Raw genomic sequence first — 17379 nt, 5'->3', positions numbered from 1 at the left:
GCATAAAATCAGCTGAGTTCACAGCACATTACATTTTCTCATCAGCTGAACCGCTTATTCTGCTAAAAGTATCAGTAATTAACATGGCACTTTGGCATTTTATTGAATTTTAAAAGGGCAAGTAGGCTTAGGAGAGAACAGGTATCTATCTGATTGAACAATTCTATTGATCGGTTTTTTGGGGGGAGTTTTACTGCAGGTTGGGACATAAAGGAAGCATCAGAGGACAAAAAAGCCTTAAAGATATTTGTGCAGTAAATCAAAAATCTGGAATAGCACTTGGGAAGTCCAGTGTGGTTATTTGTGGGCAGTTGTATATTCTACAGGCAAACTTTGGATTTCTTTTTTTTAAACCAGTCTCTCCCTGAAAAGTTTGCATGAGCCCCCATTAATCCAGTGAGCTTTGTCTAGAATAAATTAAATATCAGAAGTGGTTTCTAAGTATTTGGCTACTCCCCAGGGGATTTCTGTGCCATGAGCTGGCCCAGGCTCATCTCAAGCCCATGAATTTTTGTCACCCAGCTCATTCTCTGGAGCCACAAGCCACGGAGGGAGGAAACACCAGTGCAATGCAATCCCAACCATACCTGCACAGAGCAAGTGGGACCCCACTCAGGACAGGAAAGCCCTGCTGCAAAGAGCCAAGAGGAGGATTAGGAGGAGTCTCATTAAATTGGCTTCTGCAAGGTGCTGGGAGTATTTTTCTTTTCATTAAAGAAATTTTCTGAAATTTGCAGTAAATTTCAAGAGAGGAAAATAACAACAAGTGTGGGCTAAAGCTTGTCATCACTTCATGCCTAAAGTTTGCCAAGCAAGTGCCTGCATGAGACAGAAATGCCATTTTTGAAAGCCAAGCAGGACTCAGCTCTTTTCTAATTTTACTATATACAGATTTTCTCAAATATGAATGTTTTAAAAACTTCAGAGAGCTACAATGTTGAAACATTGAAGATAACAGATTACTGGGCAAATGGCTAGATTAGAATTTAATTTTCCTTTTTCTAAACAGACTTTGCATTGCCTATATTCAATAACTGTGATAATTTAATAATTTCTCTTTTGGCTTGCACAGAGCAGAGGAATGCAACATGTTACACCAGCATGTCTTTTCAAAATATTTTCAGCATAAATAAAATATAGCATTACTCAAACCTTGCAAGAACTTTTCCCATTTCAGTATGAGCACAACATACCAATTATTGTAATGCATTTAGTACAGAGCAAGTCGGGTTGGCTTAGATGATGGGCAGTGATGAGGTACAGACTCTGAAAAGAGTTCCCCATTTAAGAACACAGAGAGAAGTGTGAACCAGCAACTCTCTGTGGCTTCAGTGCAGCCCTGAGCATCTTCTGCCTCAATGGCAATGCCTGGTTTTGTGAGTTGTTGGGTAAAGGATGCTCCATGGATCCAATCAAAAAACCCAGGAACCAGAGCAAGAGTTATTCTATCAGTTTTATGGTATCTATCAGGAGTTATCTATCAGGAGTTATCTATCAGTTTTATGTTATCTATCAGGAGTTATCTATCAGTTTTATGTTATCTATCAGTTATCTATCAGGAGTTATCTACCAGGAGTTATTTATCAGTTTTATGTTATCTATCAAGAGTTATCTATCAGTTTTAATGAGCTCCAGATCAAGTGACTTACATCCTCTATCTTCTATCATCTACATCTTCTATCTTCTTCTCTGCTCACAGTGTGTGGCAGCTCTAAAGCAGAAGGGGATGCAAAAGGATCTGGCAGCTCACTGGAATATTTCAATAACTTCCCATTTCACATGCAGGTTTTATTGCTGAGGCACAGCAGCGATTCTGGGGTTCCAGTTTGGGTTGCAGTTGCATAAAGCAAGAGACAAGCAGGTGTGTTGACAAAATTCAATAGCTTATTTAGTTAAATAACTGAGATTTGCTGCAGTGGGAAGATGGATCACAGAGAAAGACAGGTGGTAATTCTTTCTGAACCTATGCTCAGATCACTCGGATTGCTCTTGGTTTGGCATCAATATTTCTTGTCTGCAGTTTCAATACTAACCTTGCTCTTGCAAGCAAACAAGAAAATTGATGCCTTTTAATCACTGCCCAGATAGACTCACAAATAGGTCAGAGGAGGTCAATAGGGAGCTCTCTCTTCTCAAATTAAACAACAAGGGGATATTAATGACACTGCAAAACTCCCAAAAGTATGTCCACAGTGTAGTTACTCTGGGAGCAGAGCTGAGGAGACACCTGCTGAGGAAGCACAAACACAGAGCACAGCTTCTTGCTGCTGCAACCATATTGCTTCAGCCTCAGGTTCCTCATGGGAGAGAAAACAAATGTACCCTGCACTGCAAAAATCAGAGGTTTTGGTGCTTGTCCTTCTGCTTGCCTGCTCCAGTTCCCCTTCCACAGCTCTGTCACTGCAGAAGCTGCTCTGCCCAGCATCCCACTCTGCCTTGCCACCCCTTCCACCTCTTGAGGACAATTGCCTGACCCAAACATGTCCCAGGAGCAGCCAGCAGCCAACCAAGTTTGGGTCCAGCAAGCTGCTTCTGCTTGCAGAACCACTCAGTTCCTTTTAATCTGTAGCAACTCTTAAATTTCAGCCACAAAATGTATTTATTAAGTCTCCTTATGTAGAAAATGACTAGAAATTAACCATAGCACAAAGCAGTATAGATGTGTGCCTGCATGGTCACACACAGGTCTTTTAAAGGTTAAGTGCAGTTACACAGTAGTAATGATGATGATAATAATAATAACAATAATAATAATAACAATACTACTACTAATAATAATAATAACAATAATAATAATAATTACAAAGTAATTCCACCAGGGTCCTCACCTGTGAAAGGGTAACACAACCTTTCTGGAGAATGGTCCTTAAGGACAGGCAGAGATAACATCAAGGAATTCTGTTCCCTTTCACGAGCTTTGCTTCTCAGTCTATTGAAGAGTGACCCTTTTTGTGCAGAGACATCCAGATTACCCTTGAGGGAGCTCCTGGGCTCTGGAGATGAAAGAAGAGTGGATTTTTTCTTACAGACTTCATCCATGGGGGTCCCTAGAGGACGGTCTTCAAAGGTGAACTTTTCTAGGAGTCCTGGGACTTCCTCCATCCTAGTGCAAGCTGGTTTCTGAGGTATATGGGTTGTCTTGGAAGGCCTGTAGGGTGTGAAGGACACCTCTTCCCTGTGATCCCTTAGAGATATCCCTTCAGAGCCCACAGAAGCATGAGACAGATTTGGGGAAGGGCTCCTATCTCCTACATCTTTTCCTGCCCACTCCCTTACTCGAGGATCCTGTGACTGAGTGTTATTGTTGTTCCTGTTCCTTTGGCTTAGGGAATACCCAGGAGTGCTGGGGAACCAGAAGGAGTGTTCTGAAGAGGCTTTGACTTTGCTGTCTGAGTCCTGCTTTAGTGCTTCTGGAGATGAGGTTAGAGGCTCCCAAAGGGACCTTTTGATAGCATTGGCTATGAGCTTCAGTGGGGATTTTGGCTGCCCAGCTGCATGCTCCCTGGAAACCACATCTGGAATCCTCAGAGCATGCTTTGTGTCTGATGATGAAGTTGGTGGAGCAGCACCTGCAAGTGAGAGAGGCCCAGGACGAGCAGAGTGTTGGAACACTTCTCTTCTCCAGCCAGCATCCTTTTCCTCTGGAGCACTCGGGGCTCCACCATTCCCATTCCCTGGGGCTGTCCTGCTCGGGCCAGACAAGGGCTGCTGTCCACTACGAAGCCCCAGCCTCTGTTTTGCCTCCTTTAATTCTTGCTCAAGCTTTCCTTCTGGGTTTCTGCTATTTTTGCCATCTTTCTCTTTCAAATCCAGCAATGACAGCGCTCGGCTCTTCCTGTTGAAGTGCTCAGGTTCAGAGATGCATTTCCGTGGTTCTCCCTTCCAGCCCCGGGCTGGCTGTGTCCCACTGTCACTGTCTGTGTCTTCAGGCTCATACAAATCAGCAGCCAGTGTCCCATTGCCAAGAGAGGTCCCTGCAGGACCTGTGGTGCTGCTCTGAAGAGAGCAATGGGGAACATAGCAATGTGTGTCTTCAGGCATCTCCCTGCCTCCTTCTTTTCTTTGAAATACTGGGCTGCAGGGTTTGAAATGTCTTCTTGCAATTTCTGGTGGCTTCTTGTAAGAAGTCAACTGTGAAGTGCATAAAAAAATATTTTAGGGATATAAAAACACTGCTTTGTGTAGCTTCTATTTCATAAAATATTCCAATCCGTTTTAATCTTAACATAATAGTAGTGAACATAATATTTAATTTATATACAAATACACATGTAGATGATAATGTGAGAAAAGCTTTTCTCCCTAAAGGGCTAATATTTCTCTAGAAATAGAGATCTAATACTACTGGAAATTTTAATAGTCTAAAAATAATGTTATTCATGCTTAGAATCTGCCATATCTTTATGAATTGCCTTTAATATTTTCTTTAGAAAGAAACAGTCCTATCTCCAGGAAAACAGACAAGAGCAGATCTGCTCTATTCTCCTGTGTGTGTTCTAGCTGCACCACCTTAGAGTTTTGAGCAAGCAAAAGAGACCAGTATCCATCCTCTCCAAATGTTTTTCTAATATTGCATGTTTATGCAGCACAGGTAGGAATGGAAGAAGTGACCAAGAAAAAATTATCATATCTAAGATGGTAGTTTTAAACAATTCAATTGGTTCCCTCTTGTGATTATTTTTCCTTTGATAAAGGTTTAAATTCATTATTTCAGCCACCAAAATAGTAACAGGGATAAATGTATGTACACTTTATGTAGCCATACAAAACTAGAGTTCTTCCTTCCTTCTTAAAAGGGAGGCATTTTATCATCAGTGCTATGTGATAATGGATGGTGTGAAGATTGAATTCCTGCTTCCACTTATGTGCCAGATACCCAAATTCACAGGGGTGAAGCCATTAATCTGTCTGATTTTCATTTCCCAGAAGCATCAGAAGTCAGGCAATGATGCTTCCACTTTGTTTCACACTTCTGTTTAGTGGCTGAAATTGCTACTGGCCAGGATCTCGGATTAAAAAAAATGTAAGAAGCACAATAAACAAATAAACACCCTCTTAAGTCTCACTTTTTAGAGTAAGAAAAAGGCCACTAAGCAGTGCTGGTAGAGCAGGAGCTCTCAGGGGTGCAGCTCTGCTCCCCAGGGATGTCCCTTCCTGGCCCTATTGTCCTGCCCTGGATCTCAGCCACCACTCTGCATGTGGAAGAGTTGATTTTTTCCCAGCATAGACCCTGGGCTCAAGCAATTTCAGTCATGCTTAACCCAAGGGTGAGGACAGATGTGCAGGGATGGAGGATGTGGGCTGGTCCCTGCTCCCTCTGGAGTGCAGGGATGTGCTGCCCTTTGCTCAGGGTGCTCAGTCACCATCCTCCTGCAGGGCTGCACTCATGGCACCTCACCCTTCCTCAGCCTTAAAAAACCTCAAAGTAAAAATAACCCAGAAAAATACCGTGGAAATCCGAGGTCCTGCAGGACACAGAAGATGCTCCTGAGCAGTGGGAGATGTGAAGCCCTTTTCCAGCCTGAACTAATCTGTGATTTTATGACTGCTGCAACAGATTAGTGGCTAACTCCCTGTGTGATGGAGGCCTGAGTCTCACAGCTGCTTGATTTGGGAATGATTACATCAAATCCAAGAGATTACATCAAATCCAAGTCTCTTCCCCACGAGCAGCACAGGGCTGACTCCAAGCTCAGCAGTTACTGTGAGGACCAAAACTATTGAAACTGCCCCAGCAGCAGCCCCAGCCATTCTGCCCTGCACAATTCCCCTTCCCACCTGTGTTGGGGAGTGCTCCTCTGCAGCACCAGCCTGGCAGCTGGCTGAGCTGTCCTTCCCCTGCAGCCCAGGCTTCCTGCTTGACAGCAGAGGAAAGCCTGCAAAAGACACAAAGACACAACCTTTACCTTCCCATCGCTATTGACTTGGTCTTAAGTGAAGTCTGCAATTAAAGAAGAGTGGAAGATTGAACTCTGTTCTCCTGGATAGAGTTAAGCTGAAGAAGTGATCTCCAACATTGCTGTGGCCTCGCTCAATGTGTGTGTGTGTGCTGTGCCAAACACATGCTGATATTTTCAGGGGTGGACCTGAACTGCTTCCCCTTCTTGGCTGGAGGTAATGAAGCAGCTTTTGAGCTCCAGGAAACTGTCTGGAGAAGCAGCCCTCTTCAGAGGGCTTTCAGGCAGTCAAAACAACCTGTGACTTTTGAACTTTGGGTAGTTCCAAGAAATGAAGGAAATGGATGACTTCTGAGAGGGCTGTCCATCCAAACAGGGAAAACATGGGAAATGCATCCACCTGCAGGCAGCAAGGACAGAAAAAAGTCTCCCAAGCCAGGACAACAGGCAGCACCATGGGGCTCTCCAAGGATCAGGCAAGGTAATTAATTACTGAAGGAGGCACCTGAAGGGAGGCAGGAGAACTTTCCACTATTTGTGTGGAAATTCTACACAATAAATAATCTTTGGACAAACAAAAGTATCCCTGATCCAAGATATTATCATGTCCAGCTATAACATGACAAGTATATTCACAGCTCAATTATTAACTCCCAAACTCAACCATTAGTTTCAAGGTCCATGCAAACTTTGGTTCCTCTGCTGGGGATTACAAGGTGCAGAAAGACAAGAGCAACACTCCAGGGAGAGAGAGAACAGTTCCTGCATGGGGACTTCAGCAAAGCCAGGGAGGGAGGCTGAGTCCCCTTCCCTCTGTGTCTCACCTATTTGTACCCAACCTTGATGCAACTTGTTATGTTTTTTTATGTTATATTTTTTCTTTGATCAAGACTGGAGGGACACATTGTGCTGGAGCTGCCAAGGAGCTCCTGCAGGGATGGCAACCAGGCTGATCTTTATATTCTGGAGGATCCACAATTAGGATAAAAAAGGCACCACCACCACCTGCACAAGACAGGCTCACAAGGAGGGACCTGCACGTGTGAGAACACTGCTCCACACAAAGCCACAGCTCCCCATCTCTCACAGGGAAAACACATTTTCATTCCCACCAAAACGCTGAACCTGTATTTTCAGCTCTGCTTTCGAACCAGGATTTTAAAAACAAACAAACAAACAAACAAAAAATAAACAAAAAAAAACCACAACAAAAAAAAACAACAAAAAGTTCCCTAGGGCACTATCAGGATCTGCTTGGCCCAAAATCCAAGATAAATTAAGAGCACGGTGTTCCCTGTGGCCGTGCAATGGGGATTAAAGGTTTTGAAAGGTAATATCCTGCTCTGAGCCTTTCAGCCAATATAGCTGTGACACTGATTTCCTCTCCTTGGCTGCCTACCCCGTGCTGTTTATGAAACATATGTGTTTGGGGAAATATGTCTGAAAAGGAGATGGAGGTTTTTTTCGTGTGACTGATGATCATATGAATTCCTGTAATCAAATTGGATTAAATATAGAAACCATGGCTTACACTCTTCCTCCAGAGAGTAAAAAAAAAGCTTTTATTCTGCTCCCAGTGTATGCTGACTGTGCTTTACACCTCATTTTAACAGCATACTTGAGGTTCAGGCAGACTCATGCAGCACATTGCTTCCCTCTCAAAGGCTTCTGGCTCCCTCTAGAGCCCTTGAGGCACGTGGAAGATTCTAACAAAATGATGGAAAAATTAATTGGCAAACCATTAAGTAATGCCCTTGCTGAGAACAAGCTGGAAATCAGTCAAAATTAAGAGTGACACCCCCTCTAGTCTCCTCTGCTTTCCTGTCTAACAATCTTTCTTACCCCCCCCACAAACCTGGATGGAGAATCATTATTGACTGATCTTCTCAAAACTGAGATCAATTAAGGCAAGACTTTAAACCCAAGCCTTTGGTGGAGCCAAACTCTGATGTCTGTGTGTTCACAGTACCCAAGAGGCAGAGCCAAGGCTGGCAGGGATGCCAGGAGACTTTGGGACCCTCCCATGGCAGGCGTGGGGAGCTCTCCCCTGGGTGGCACACCCAGTGTCAGGGCATGGCACAGCCTGGTGGCTGGGGGTGCAGGGCATCCCAGCCTGTCCTGTCTGCCACAGCTGCCTCTCCAGGGACACAGCTTTGTCCCCTCAGCACCACGAAACAGCCCTGAGTGTGTTCCACTGACATTTACTGAGTTATCCCAATGGGAGGCACTCCAGGGGACTGTGGGTGGGTGGGCAGTGACACTGCTCATGTGCACCTGGATTGAAGGCAAGGCTGATGCCAGAAAGAGGAAATGCATCTTATCTCATCATTTGAGATATAAAAATTCATCCCACAGTGGGTACTCTCAAATAATCCCAAAGATTTCCTGGGCATTCAAAGCAAGCAACCTGAAATGCCTCTGAGCACTGGTCCACTCATGGGCACAGACACCCTATGGTTTCAGAAGTTGAGCCATAACTTCTCTGAGCAGCAGCAGAAATGCCTCTCATTGCAGAGGGTTAAAGAGCAGCTGTCACCATCACTCCCAGATGTGAGAAATGGATTTGTAAGGGATTTTTAAAGCTTGTTTGAAAGTTTACACTTTTGTATATTTGTATGTAAACTTTTAAAAAATCCTTTACAAATCCTTTTCTCACATCAAGGGCCAATGTGATGGTGCTCAGATATTGTGGCACTCTCAAGCTGTGACACTCTCACACTGTGACACTATTAAATTGTGCCATTCTCAAGTGTGACTCTCAGTCTGTGACTCTCTCACACTGTGGCACTCTCAAGTGTGGCACTCAATCTGTGACACTCTCACACTGTGGCACTCTCAAGTGTGGCACTCTCAATCTCTATCAAATCACTGCATTCCTGTGTGATTCCCACAGGGAAATCCTGTGTGATTCCCAAACCAAGGTAAACTGCTGCAGGGCAAGAACCACTAACACTCATTTTCACCCACTAACACTTATTTTCACCATCTCACCTGTTGGGATTGTCTTTCTCCCTTTCCCCAACCCAAAAATATCACCTTGTGGGGTTTTCCAGCAGAAAAGAGGTGACAGAGCAGTGTGGGAGTGTGTCATCAGGCACCAGGAGCATTTCTAATGAGTGACATCAGGCCAGAGCCAGGGTCCCACCTGAGGAAAGCAATCACTGCAGGCAGGGCTAGAGAGGAAATATGCAGCACTGGGCCAGGGGTGTGTGCTCCCACCTGGAGAATTAAAGTGGACACCACCTGCTGATGGGTACAGCTACACAGAGAACAGTCACACAGAAGGGCAGTTTGATTTTATGAAGGTAAGAAAATGGAAATAAACCTTTGGTGTGCTTCAGATCTCTGTTTTCTCAACTAGTGACTCAAAAATGTAAAAATTCTAAAGGAAAGGAGGGAAAACAGACAACTAAAAGACAGGGAAAGAGCATGAATAGAAGATACAATCACTTCTCAGGCTCTACTCACTCGTTTGGATCCTTCTCCTCCAGTTCTGGCACTTATTTAACGCTGTGGACTGGAAGCTGTTGGCTCTCTGGAGTGCTGAGCAGGAACAGAAGGGACACGGGTCAGCTAAAGCAGCAAACACAGAGAGCCAAAGAGGAGCTGGGGAACAGCAGAGAGGAGGAGCAGAGGGAAAGGGCTCAGCTTCCCCAGCAGCCTGCACCGGGAGAGGGCAGCGCTCACCGCGGGCACGGAGGGGATCAGGAACACCCAGTGATCCCAAAAACACACACACCGGGCATGGAGGGGATCAGGAACACCCAGTGATCCCAAAAACACACACAGGGCATGGAGGGGATCAGGAACACCCAGTGATCCCAAACACACACACAGGGCATGGAGGGGATCAGGAACACCCAGTGATCCCAAAAACACACACAGGGCATGGAGGGGATCAGGAACACCCAGTGATCCCAAACACACACACAGGGCATGGAGGGGATCAGGAACACCCAGTGATCCCAAAAACACACACACAGGGCATGGAGGGGATCAGGAACACCCAGTGATCCCCAAAACACACACACAGGGCATGGAGGGGATCAGGAACACCCAGTGATCCCAAAAACACACACACAGGGCATGGAGGGGATCAGGAACACCCAGTGATCCCAAAAACACACACAGGGCATGGAGGGGATCAGGAACACCCAGTGATCCCAAACACACACACACAGGGCACGGAGGGGATCAGGAACACCCAGTGATCCCAAAAACACAGGGCATGGAGGGGATCAGGAACACCCAGTGATCCCAAACACACACACAGGGCATGGAGGGGATCAGGAACACCCAGTGATCCCAAAAACACACACAGGGCATGGAGGGGATCAGGAACACCCAGTGATCCCAAACCCACAGGGCATGGAGGGGATCAGGAACACCCAGTGATCCCAAACACACACCGGGCATGGAGGGGATCAGGAACACGCAGTGATCCCAAAAACACACACAGGGGATGGAGGGGATCAGGAACACCCAGTGATCCCAAAAACAGAGGGGATGGAGGGGATCAGGAACACCCAGTGATCCCAAAACAACACAAGGGCTGGGATGGGGAACCCTCACTGATCCCAAACCCACCCAAGGAATGGGATGGTGCCAGGGCCACCACCTCAGCAGCCAGGGATGGTGGCAGTGTAACAGCAAGGAGAAAAAGGATGAAATCCTTTAGTGGCTACATGGAGCCACACTCTGCTGGGCACGTTTTGGGGTCTGCTGCTGTCTCTGCCTTCAACAAGGGCTCTGTTATTCAAAAGTTGATTTGAATTGCTGTATAAAACCCCTTATTTTCTGCTTGGATTAAAAATGCATATATGGATGTGGGGGTGGTGGGAGATGGGAAGAAACAAATGCTGGTGGCCTTTTATTTTCTGCAGAACCATGTCTTTGGCTGCTTTTAGCAGATCTTTTAGTTCTGACCAGCTCCAGAAAAGTTTGTTCCTAAGAGATTGCTCCCAAGCCTCTCCCCACTTCCCTGCTAGCTATATCCTTTCCTCCCTGTGCTTTCCCTGCCTACAAAGCCCTTCATCAGCTCCCTGTGGAAACCCAAATTGTCACAAGCAGAGCTCTCTGGTGACTCCCAGACTCACCCTTGCCCAGGCAGTGCTGCAGATACTGCATTGCCTAATACCACCCTAACCTTTTCCCAATGGAAATTCATCCCACCCCTGCAAGCCAAGCACGAGGCACAGCTCCTCCAGGTTACCCTGCACCATGCAAATGGTGCTTGAGTTACAGCACCAAAAAGGCAGAAAACCCCCCAAAAAGACAACATGTAGAACACCCTCCACTTGGAAAAGTCTCCCCCAGTGCTGCCTGCACGCCCAGGTCAGGACAGTGCTTACCATCGGCGACTTTGGATGTCCTGGGGCTGTCCTCGGGCAGCACGGGGCTCCTGATGAGCGATGCCCACCTGTGGATGGGGCTGGAGCAGGCGGGGGGCTCGGGCAGCCAGCTCTGCCCCTCGCCCACCTCCGAGTTCCAGGAGTCCCCGGTGACATCAGACTCCAGCTCTGAGCTGCGGGCAAAAGGGCAGCATGCAAGGGGGACATTTCCAGTGATGGGACATTTCAGGGGGTGCAGCAAGCACCAGCACAGCACTGGCACCAGTGTGGGTGTCTCAGAGGAAGAGCTGCTTGGCAGCCAGAGCTGATGGCCTCGTTTTCCCTCCTTCACCACTGTTATTATGATTTGCTGTAGGTGCCACTCAGCTGAGCTATCCCCATTCCTATCAGACTCTGGATTTGCACCCACAGCCATGATATTCACCTGGAATCAAGGTGCTGGGGTGAAACCCCTCCCTGCTCACATAGCAGCTGCAAGGCTGTACAGCAGATGAGGTAAAGGAATTACCTCAATATTTGCAATATTGGGATTGGCCTGCACACAATGCACGAGGGTCAAAACTCTGCACTTTTCATCTTTTTCCCGCAGATCTTTGAAAATAAGAAGAGAAGGAAGCCTGGAGGAGAGACATGAGGATAGCCCAGCAAGCAAAGCTGAGTCCAGAAGCTGCAGAAAACTGTAAGCATAAGTCTGGAGAGAGAGGAATGAGTGAAGCTGCCTCAGCAGCCTTCAAATGTGCAAAAGGTGTCTGCAGGAAAGAAGGAAACAAACTTCTCATTCCTAGGAGCCAGCCCATGGAACACTGAGCAGTGCAGGGAGGCACCCGAGCTGATCACAGAGGCAGATTATGGCATCCCCTGTGTAAATGAAATTAAAAACACTCCACACAAACACACGTGTGGATGACATGCACGTCCTGACCTTGCCCCAGGGCACAACAACGGTTTGAGGTGATTATTAGCCCTTTTTCTAATAATCAGGCACTCCTTTCATCTCTCAAGTCTGTAGGGAGCAGACACCATCAGCCCTTCTGATGTGACCACATTCCCAGTGCCGTGAATGAGTGCAGCAGGACCCAACTCGGCCTCTTTTGCATGCAAACAATACTGCCAAGCTAATTCTTAGGTTTGCTGTGGTGACTAATAGCTGTGCCTCCAGCCCAGAGCAGCTCACACCGTGAGCAGTCCCGTTGGGGCAGCCGGAGAACGCTGCTCTGTGCTCACACAGCAGAAAGCAGAGCTTTGTTGTCACAGCCCAGCAGGAAGAAGAGGTAAAGGAGAGGCTGCAGGTCCTATAAAGCCTCACATTTGGGTAGCACCCAGCAGTCCTGGCCCCCAGCTTCACCCAGATCAAACCAGCAGTCCTGGGAGGCCAGGGCAGCAGGACAGCAGGGAAGGGAACACCTCTCCAGGTACACTGCTCTCTCAGCAGGCTGAATCAGAGTGGCCTTGAATTTCATGCTAAAACACACTTTTTAAGCTGACTTTCAAGCAGATAGATATAGACATATATATAAAAATATAAATATATGAAGGCTTTGATAGCTGAGACCCTGTGTGGATGGAGAGACACCACGCTGAGATCGGGCAGAACGCCACACCAAAGAAAAAGAAAAAGCCCTGCCATTAACATTGATTGATATCTTTCTGTTTTAAAGAGCAAAACGTGTGTTTTCCTTGGCCAGCAAGGAGGTAAGTGCTATAGCATGAGGTTTCTCCTCTCATCTCTGCTGGAAGGGGGGTCACTGCTTACAGTACCTAAAGGCTGAACTGCAAAGCTGTGTCACTGAGCTGGTCACCCTCCCAGTGGCACAGCAGCCAGCTCAGCAGTGCCATTTGTCACTTGATGTTCCTCTCGTCCCCCTTTCAGGCAGGGGCTGGCCCTGCTGTGCTGTCACCTCCTGTGCCACCCCAGTCCTGCTGGAGACAGGCTCTGCTGTCCAGGGCAGGAAAGGAGCTGATCCCTCAGACCAGGGCAACCATCACTGCCTGGACCAGCACAGGGAAAGGAGCTGATCCTTCAGACCAGGGCAACCATCACTGCCTGGACCAGCACAGGGAAAGGAGCTGATCCCTCAGAGCAGGGCAATGGATGAGGGCAGCCCGAGCTGCAGGGTGTTAGCAGGGGTGTGAGCACATGCTCTGCTGGGGAGCTGTCAAACAGGCAGGGAACCCTTCCCTGTGTTCTCCATTTCCTCATGGACAGGCTCATCCTTCCCTGTAAGAGCACAAGCCCCATTTGCATCCACCCCAGGGAACAGCAGAAAGTTGCATTTGTCAGAGCCAGGCTGCTCTCCAAAAGCTGCACACAGGGTGTCAGGAACCTGAATGAGCTTCCCCTGCAGAGCAGCAGTGTTTGCAACACTTGGGCTCTTGGGTTTGCCTTTTTTGCTTTTTGTTTTTTCACTCCCCCTCTCACGTTTTAGTTGTCTGTAAGGAAAAGTGCTTCACTCAGGGGATACCAATCTAATCTTTGGATGGAATGAACTGCCACAGAACCCTGCCCAAAAGCAAACATATTCTAATGAGTGTGCAGAAATTGGGCTTCCTCTGACAGCTCCCCAAGGTTCATCAGATTTCAGATTTCTTAGGGATGGGCAGGCTCCCAAAACCCAGGAGAGGTCCAGGGTGGGAGGTGGCCACATCACAGGATGCACCTTTTGCCACAACACGCCCACTGCCCAAATCCCTGCGTACCAAAAACTGTCCTTTCCAAGAGCTGAACCCAAGCTGATCACAGCAATGCTCATCCCTGTGATTCAGGCCCCTGTGTGGGATGGGAATGTCTGAAGATTTCCTGCAAAGTGATTCATTGTGGGGATTTATGGCTGTGGTTAAGAACAATTGTTATTCTAAGCATTCATGGGAGGTTTTTTTTTGGTTCTTCCCCCCTCTAGTTGTACATACACCCAGTCCTGTATTTTGTTATGATTCTCCCTAGCATTGCAGAGAAAGCCAAGCTGCTCTCAGGTGTGTTTGAGGTACCTGCTGGCATCACTGGCCACCATGACCCGGACAGCCAGGAGGTTGTGCTCGGCCATCTCCTCCTCGGGGATGACCCTGACGGGGACCCACTCGGGGCACAGCCAGCGCTCCAGCTCCAGCTCCTGCTGCTCCGCCGTGCTCCTCGCCTTCTTGGGGGACGTGGGCTCGTCAGCCACGGGCAGCCAGCAGCCTGGGGAGGCACAAAGGGGACAGCAGCCTGTCAGGGGGGCAGGGAGTCCGTGGGGAACCTCACCCCCGCACTGCAGTGCTCCTTGGCTGGGTTCTGCCGAGACAGCCTGGCACAGCACAAACACCCCTGCAGCCCAGCACAGCCCTGCCAGGGCTCCTCAGCTGGCAGCCAGAGAGAAGGAACCTTCAGGGGCAGCCTGGAACCCTTCAGGAGCAGCCTGGAACCTTCAGGAACAGCCTGGAACCCTTCAGGGGCAGTCTGGAACCTTCAGGAACAGCCTGGAACCCTTCAGGGGCAGCCTGGAACCCTTCAGGAGCAGCCTAGAACCTTCAGGAGCAGCCTGGAACCCTTCAGGAGCAGCCTGGAACCCTTCAGAAGCAGCCTAGAACCCTTCAGGGGCAGCCTAGAACCTTCAGGGGCAGCCTGGAACCCTTCAGGGGCAGCCTGGAACCTTTCAGGAGCAGCCTGGAACCTTCAGGGGCAGCCTCAGCTGCTGCAGCTGCAGGTCCTGGTGCAGCAGGATGGGCACCAGGCTGGTGGCAGCAGTGCCACACGTGCCAGCCACACCTGTAGGGGTTTGTGGGATCTTTTCCAGCCCCATACAGACCTGTGTGTGTGGCAGGAGGCAGATGAGCCAACCTTGCTCAGGTGGCTGTACCTTCAGCCTCACACTGGTCAGTTTAGGACAGAGGGAGTGAGCAAAATAAACACAGACCCTTCAGGTTATTTTTGATTGCACACAGCAAATACACAGCAAAAAGCAGCAGCATCCCAGCAGATGAACAGCACTGAACTTCACATGTAGGCAGGGACAATAAAGAATAAAAGCATGTTTTCCTCATTCACCCCAGGTGAGGGAGACAGGAGATCATCTCTCTCTCTGGGAGATCCTTCATTTCTGAGCAGCCCCATCCACCCACAAACTCCCATCCAAGCAAACACAAACATATCAGCTGCAGAGTTTCCTGGGGCTAGGTACAGAAAGTACAAATGGCAAGCTCCAGGAGAGTGGCTGTGCTTGGTTCACTGCCCATGTGTGGTGCTTTTACTGCATCCAACTCAACACTGGTGCTTCTAAATTACACCTGTGTAAGTGGGGAAAAAATCAAACTTGGCTTATTTTCTCTGGAGCAAACCATCTAGTTAACATCAATTAAACTCCTATTTAACTTTAGTGCCTCCATTTATTGCAGGAGTGCACTCACCTCCTTCTCCTTGCAGGAGTTTTCACCTAGAACATGCTCAGCCCCTACAGCCAGCTCAACAGCACCACAGCAGGCACAGAAACCTGTGCAGTGTTTCCTGACTGCACAGGTTTCATTTCCTCTGGGACACATGGGAAGAAATTCATGCCTCTGATTTTTATGTCTGAGTTCTAGTTTGGCCAGCCAGGCCACCCACCCAAGGATGCTGTGGGCTCCAGCAGCTAAGTAGAAATCAGTGTTTTGAGCCAATTTGCAAACCCCAAGTCTTTCCACCCAACTTTCTCCTTAAAAGATGGTGCATTTTACTTGAAAATCAGAGCAAGCAAATGTAAATAAGTTTGTCAGCTCTTTCTATGAATTCTGTAGCCATGCTGGCAATAAATGCTGCCCAAGGTCACTTCAAGTGGCTGCTAAAGAAAGTCAGTTTTGCCATTGGCTTGCACACTCAGTGTTCCTTCCTCTATGGCACCACACTTTCCCTGCCACGCTAACAGGAAAGAGGAGAAAACATGGTTTTGACTAAGAGACACACAGCTGGAGACCATCAACACCCACAGACAGACACACAACCTACAGTGATTCCCAATGTGGTTCCTGAACAGGAACACATTTCCAGTCAACACATCCCTCTGCAATAGCTCACTGCACATCCAGTGTCCAACCATGAGGGAATGTAATGGAGCTGGTGAAGGAGCTCAGGGTGCCACCCAGGACACCAGGTGACAGTGATGGATGGCACCATTACCTCTCTGAAGAGGCTAATTTCTGTGCTTGCTTTTTTTCTACTGCATTCTTCTTTTTTTTTCGTTTTTTGTAAGCTTCTTTCTGGCATCACAATCTGTCCCCTCTTGAAGTGTGCACCCAGGAGCTGACCCTCTCAGGAAGCTGTTCAAACAGCAGAGTTCTTTCTGAGAAGTCAAGTTTACATCCACAGTGATACCTGCAGCAGCACATGGCAGGGGGGTTGGCCTAGCCCTCTGTAGGTCCCTTCCACTCAAACCACTCTAGGATTGACAGCAAACCCTCTCCTTAATTACTTATTTCATCAGTATTTGCAGTGTGACATACAAATTGAATCAATTACGTTGCACTCAGCTCCACAAAAGCAGAGGCTGGACCATGCTGGTGTTTCAGTGCACAGGATGTGCACACGGGCTCCAGCCCTGCCTTACACACCCCACAGGGCATTTGGGAGTTTGGGCTTAGAGCCTCTGTGCCTCATCACAGGGCTGCACCTCGGCTGGCAGGCTCAAACAGAAAGCAGAGATGTCCCAGATGTCCCCCAGCATGGGGGTTTTTGGAGGCTCTGAGGATGTTACAGCACCCAGCTGGTCCCTCCTGCAAAGCAGTGGAGTTTTCAGTCCCTGAGGACAGCGGGGCTCTGGAGAGAGCTCAGGCAGTGGGTGTGCTGCTGCCAGCACCCCACACCTCGTGGGGGGAGTGTGGCTGACCCAAACAAAAGGCCAGAGCTGCACAGGCCTGGATCCCACCTGGCAATCATTCCCTGCTCCCCCAGAGCAGGGCAAACACATCCAGCACTGCCATGGGCCAGCACTGCTGCCCGTGTTTGAGGAGGATCCACAAGGAGAAGTTATGTTCTGATACCAACAAAGCATTCAAAAAGAAACCTGGGACCTCTTTAAAGCCCTTACTTTGCACAGTTAGAGAAAAAGGACTATGTGAACTAATTTCTGCTGAATCAGCCCAAAGGCTGAGTACTTACACAAAGGTGAGGCACGAGTTTATGCTCC

At 48.1% G+C, this 17379-nt stretch overlaps 1 protein-coding gene across 1 annotated transcript in view; it reads right to left on the bottom strand.

Moving 5' to 3' along the window:
* The window catches only part of MICAL2 (microtubule associated monooxygenase, calponin and LIM domain containing 2), a 116580-nt gene that overhangs the window by 15659 nt on the left and 83542 nt on the right, over positions 1-17379 (bottom strand). The window contains exons 26-30 of the mRNA XM_088175745.1: positions 14234-14423; positions 11249-11421; positions 9366-9440; positions 5779-5876; positions 2829-4131 (exon numbers count right to left, since the gene is read on the bottom strand). Of these exons, the coding sequence (XP_088031871.1) occupies positions 2829-4131; positions 5779-5876; positions 9366-9440; positions 11249-11421; positions 14234-14423 (1839 nt within the window). The remainder of the gene's footprint in view (positions 1-2828; positions 4132-5778; positions 5877-9365; positions 9441-11248; positions 11422-14233; positions 14424-17379) is intronic.

The sequence above is a fragment of the Sturnus vulgaris genome, chromosome 18 (assembly GCF_052056855.1).
Source record: "Sturnus vulgaris isolate bStuVul1 chromosome 18, bStuVul1.hap1, whole genome shotgun sequence".
Lineage (NCBI taxonomy): Eukaryota > Metazoa > Chordata > Aves > Passeriformes > Sturnidae > Sturnus > Sturnus vulgaris.
This window is presented reverse-complemented; position numbering and strand designations above follow the sequence as displayed.